Raw genomic sequence first — 4,749 nt, forward strand, 5'->3', positions numbered from 1 at the left:
AAAAAAAAAAAAAAAAAAAAAAAAAAAAAAAAAAAAAAACCACAGCTACGATCATGTTTTATCATTGTTCTGTGAATTTGAGAGGGCAAAAACTGCAGATCTCAAGATGGGTTTAGTTGGTCATGCAAATTTGCCATACTGACCAGCAGTAAGCTGCTTGGTTTTAAAGTAACCGTGTTCGTTGTGCTTCATACGTTACTACAATATTGACGATCAACCTTTGTTGCCCACAGTTTTTGCCCTCAGCACTTTTAAGTGTCCAACACTGTACATCTATGTATCAGAGAAAACTCAAAAACATGTGCTAATGTTTAATGACCAGATATTGTTACTCACCCAGCTAGGAAAGGCAGACCAGGTGGGTACTCGCTGACAAAGGTCACGCAGTATTCGAATGACAATCACACATGACTGGAGTCCATTAGCCCTAGCCTTCAGTGCAGTGAAGTCAAGATTAGTTAATGCACAAGAACAAAAACATACAGTCATACAACATGGCGGAGCTCAGAGAGAGGTGCAACACTACTGTTCACAATGGAAGCTTATAATTGGATTAAAAATGGCTAGGCCAATTGGCTTTCTTAAGCTGCCATTTCCAGCAGTATTTTACCTCACCATTAGTACAAGTACGAGTTCAAAGTTTGCAAGATTCACTTGGAATGGCTCCCTGGTAATCTTGTAAACCCTGACCTCAGTTGTCAGATACTTCACAAACATATACTTTCATTTTACAAAAGATCAGTTTGCAAGAGTAGTTGCATAGGAACTGAAGCAGTCAAGGAAATCCGCTTTACTTTGCCTGTGTATTTGCAGAGATGGCAACAACACAGTAAACTAATCAGATATTCCTTTCCTCTCAATCCCTATTCCCAAGAAAACAAAATCATTAACAAAATAAAGAGAAAAATAAATAAATAAATAAAAGAAACGCTCAACATGAAAGCTCTTATCGATGACACTTTTATGCAAAGGTGTTCTGCAGCCTTATGGAATAATTTTACATGCTATGTATTTAATCTAATACTTATGAATAAATGACATATATGCAAGGATGCTTCATTTTTTAGGATCAGATCAGCTCATGTATACAAAAACAGAATGCAAAAAAAAAAAAAAAAAAAAAAAACCATAATCTCCAAATTATATACTGCATCCTTGTATCACAATTCCCTCCCAAAAATCAACTTTGAGGTTTAAAATTTAAAAACAAAAAGACTAAACAACTTAAATGAACAAATAAAAAGGAATACATCTCATAAGGCTACAAGAAAAAAGTAAAATGATGTTCCGAACCTGGAACCACTTAGCGTGGCGTAGGGCAGCCAGAGCGTCAAGGCATTTTTGCCTGTCCAAGACGTCCGCTGGGTCTTTCACCATACTCGAGGTTACATCTAAAAATGGATCGAATTGTCAAATGGTGGTGAGGAATGGGTGTTTGACCAGGTCAGAGAGACTGCCAAGAACACATTGCCACACATACCAGTCAGTTCCTGATCACTGCTCTCTTTCAAAATGCATCTCACATTTCACCCCATATGCAGAATCTTTCAGATCTTTTCAACAACATTAAGGATTACCTACACTTGCCATTTGGTGCACTTCTATTTAGTCTGTGGTGTGGTGCGGAGAGAAATAGGATAGGGATGGAGTTAAAGTACGAAGTTAAAAATAAAAGGCCTTTGTCAAAGATAATAAAAAAAAAAAAAAAAAACACAGAATGTGGCATAGTGATGTAGGATTTCTTCATTGGAGTTGGAAATGCACTCATGATTTTTTTTGTACTCTGCATATAGTGAGCATGACACTAATTTCTCTTGATAAAGACTATTTCAGTTACAGCATTACTGCTCTGGAATCCACCATTTGAAATTGCTGGGAATACGACAATATATGATTTTCCAGTGCTAAAAGCTAGCGGACTAGCTTAAAAGTCATATGGTCACAATCCGTAATTGCTAATACTGGCAGATTCACACACAATTACAACAGCCATCTTTCGGAAATCCACATCGTAGTATCACACAGGTATTCAAACACATTACTTCGGAAAACTCTTTTAAATTGTGCCATTTTGCCAGTTACGGATGATCTTGTTGTCTTACAGTGAAAAAAACCTTGAGGATACATTAATAATTTGTATTTTTCAAAGCTAATAGAAAAGGTTTCTCTAGTTTTCTAGTAGGGCTGGGTTGACACAAATTTCACAATTTGATTCGGTTCTCATTCACAAGATTGCGATTCGATATCGATTATTTTGGATACATATCAGGTACAGTACATGCCAAATTTTCTAAAGGAAAAAAAAAAATCTCTCAACTAATGATGTAAAATATACATGAGTCAGTTGGTACAACATTACTATAATATTGAAGGTTAAAATTGACTGATTTGTAGTACAACTGCTAAATTTACACAATGAAGTTTTTTAAATAAAGTTCAAATTACATAATATTTCTACTTCAATTCTCTCTCTTTTTTTAATATAAACATTTAAATGGTGGCTGTCATAACTTGATGGATTTATTCAAGCATAAATTAAACATTGAAGAACAGTAAAAATTATAATGCATGTTATATGATGCATATATTTAGCAAAATGCCCCTCTCTGCAGTTTATGATGTAGGATTTCTTCATTGGAGTTGGAAATGCACTCATGATTTTTTTTGTACTCTGCATATAGTGAGCATGACACTAATTTCTCTTGATAAAGACTATTTCAGTTACAGCATTACTGCTCTGGAATCCACCATTTGAAATTGCTGGGAATACGACAATATATGATTTTCCAGTGCTAAAAGCTAGCGGACTAGCTTAAAAGTCATATGGTCACAATCCGTAATTGCTAATACTGGCAGATTCACACACAATTACAACAGCCATCTTTCGGAAATCCACATCGTAGTATCACACAGGTATTCAAACACATTACTTCGGAAAACTCTTTTAAATTGTGCCATTTTGCCAGTTACGGATGATCTTGTTGTCTTACAGTGAAAAAAACCTTGAGGATACATTAATAATTTGTATTTTTCAAAGCTAATAGAAAAGGTTTCTCTAGTTTTCTAGTAGGGCTGGGTTGACACAAATTTCACAATTTGATTCGGTTCTCATTCACAAGATTGCGATTCGATATCGATTATTTTGGATACATATCAGGTACAGTACATGCCAAATTTTCTAAAGGAAAAAAAAAAATCTCTCAACTAATGATGTAAAATATACATGAGTCAGTTGGTACAACATTACTATAATATTGAAGGTTAAAATTGACTGATTTGTAGTACAACTGCTAAATTTACACAATGAAGTTTTTTAAATAAAGTTCAAATTACATAATATTTCTACTTCAATTCTCTCTCTTTTTTTAATATAAACATTTAAATGGTGGCTGTCATAACTTGATGGATTTATTCAAGCATAAATTAAACATTGAAGAACAGTAAAAATTATAATGCATGTTATATGATGCATATATTTAGCAAAATGCCCCTCTCTGCAGTTTATTTTTCTAGCCGATTAATGAGTTTATAGTTACCGAATATGTTTGTTTCTGAGGTAAATGTGATGTTACATGACATTGTTTACAAGCCGTTATATTAGCATCTTTGCGCGGCTGAAACACTGAGCGATTACATGATACGGATTGTAAAGTTGTACTCTTTCTTAATAATCTCTCTTAATTAATGTGGAGATGATTAGTTCACGTGCGCCTCGCGCTGCCGCGTCTGTTGAACTGAGGCGCTACAGCGATCTGTCACTCCACATTAAACAGCACCAAAACGGCATTTATTGTTTGAATACTGCAATACAATGGACAGAATTTGAAATCTGAGTCTTTGTTTCATATTAAAAGTATCAAAGCACAATGGTTATTGCGATTTATTGGATGGGAGAATCCGTGTATCATTCGATCATTCGTTTTTTGATTTAATATTGAAAGTAGAAAAATTAGAAAACGGCTCCGTTTTCGTTTTTTTTGTTTTTTTCCGAAAAACGAAAAACCAGAATTACGCTTAAATTTACGTTTTTCGTTCATGGGTGGAAAAATGAATAAACAGCTTGAATATTCGATTTCTACACGTGGGAATTAAACGCCCCTTTCTGCTGATTGGGAACGAAAAACGAAAATTTAAGCTGAATTCTCGTTTCTCATTTTTTGGAAAAAAAACGAAAAAACGAAAAAGGAGCCGTTTTCTAATTTTTCTACTTTCAATATTAAATCAAAAAACGAATGATCGAATGATACACGGATTTGGGAGGTGCCCTTCAATGTTGCGTCCATTAACTGAAAACAGGATTGAATAATCGATTCTTGGCATTTAAGAATCTATATTAATCAGTGTATCATTCGATCATTCGTTTTTTGATTTAATATTGAAAGTAGAAAAATGAGAAAACGGCTCCTTTTTCGTTTTTTTTCCCCGTTTTTTTTCTCAGGGTAGAAAAATTAAAGGTACAATAGGAGATCTTGGAAAATGCGAACTTTAGCCTGATAGCGCTGAAAGCGAACGTCCCACCCTTCCTGCAATCGCCGTCCAAAGCCACGCCCCCTGAACGCATTTACACTCACAGACAACATTACTACAATAGGCTACATCAGGTTCCCAATTCCAGCCCATGTTCCGAAGTGAAGTAAACTTCAACGGATTTCCCCTGCTCAGGGAGTAGGGAGCAATGAACTCTGTGTAGGGATCATATCGATCGGAACACAGTTCATGCACGTAGCTCACTTCTAACGAGCTGGCGCA

At 35.1% G+C, this 4,749-nt stretch overlaps 1 protein-coding gene across 2 annotated transcripts in view; it reads right to left on the reverse strand.

Moving 5' to 3' along the window:
- LOC107746805 (zinc finger RNA-binding protein) overlaps positions 1–4,749 on the reverse strand; it is an 18,348-nt gene that overhangs the window by 1,888 nt on the left and 11,711 nt on the right. The window contains exons 16-17 of one of the 2 annotated variants that reach the window (XM_016561105.1): positions 1,294–1,391; positions 337–432 (exon numbers count right to left, since the gene is read on the reverse strand). In XM_016561105.1, the coding sequence (XP_016416591.1) occupies positions 337–432; positions 1,294–1,391 (194 nt within the window). Of the gene's footprint in view, positions 1–336; positions 433–1,293; positions 1,392–4,749 lie in introns of those variants that run through there. The other variant, XM_016561106.1, reaches the window with a different exon arrangement.

Source organism: Sinocyclocheilus rhinocerous, unplaced genomic scaffold, assembly GCF_001515625.1.
Source record: "Sinocyclocheilus rhinocerous isolate Xijiao unplaced genomic scaffold, SAMN03320098_v1.1 scaffold468, whole genome shotgun sequence".
In the NCBI taxonomy this organism is placed as follows: Eukaryota; Metazoa; Chordata; class Actinopteri; order Cypriniformes; family Cyprinidae; genus Sinocyclocheilus; species Sinocyclocheilus rhinocerous.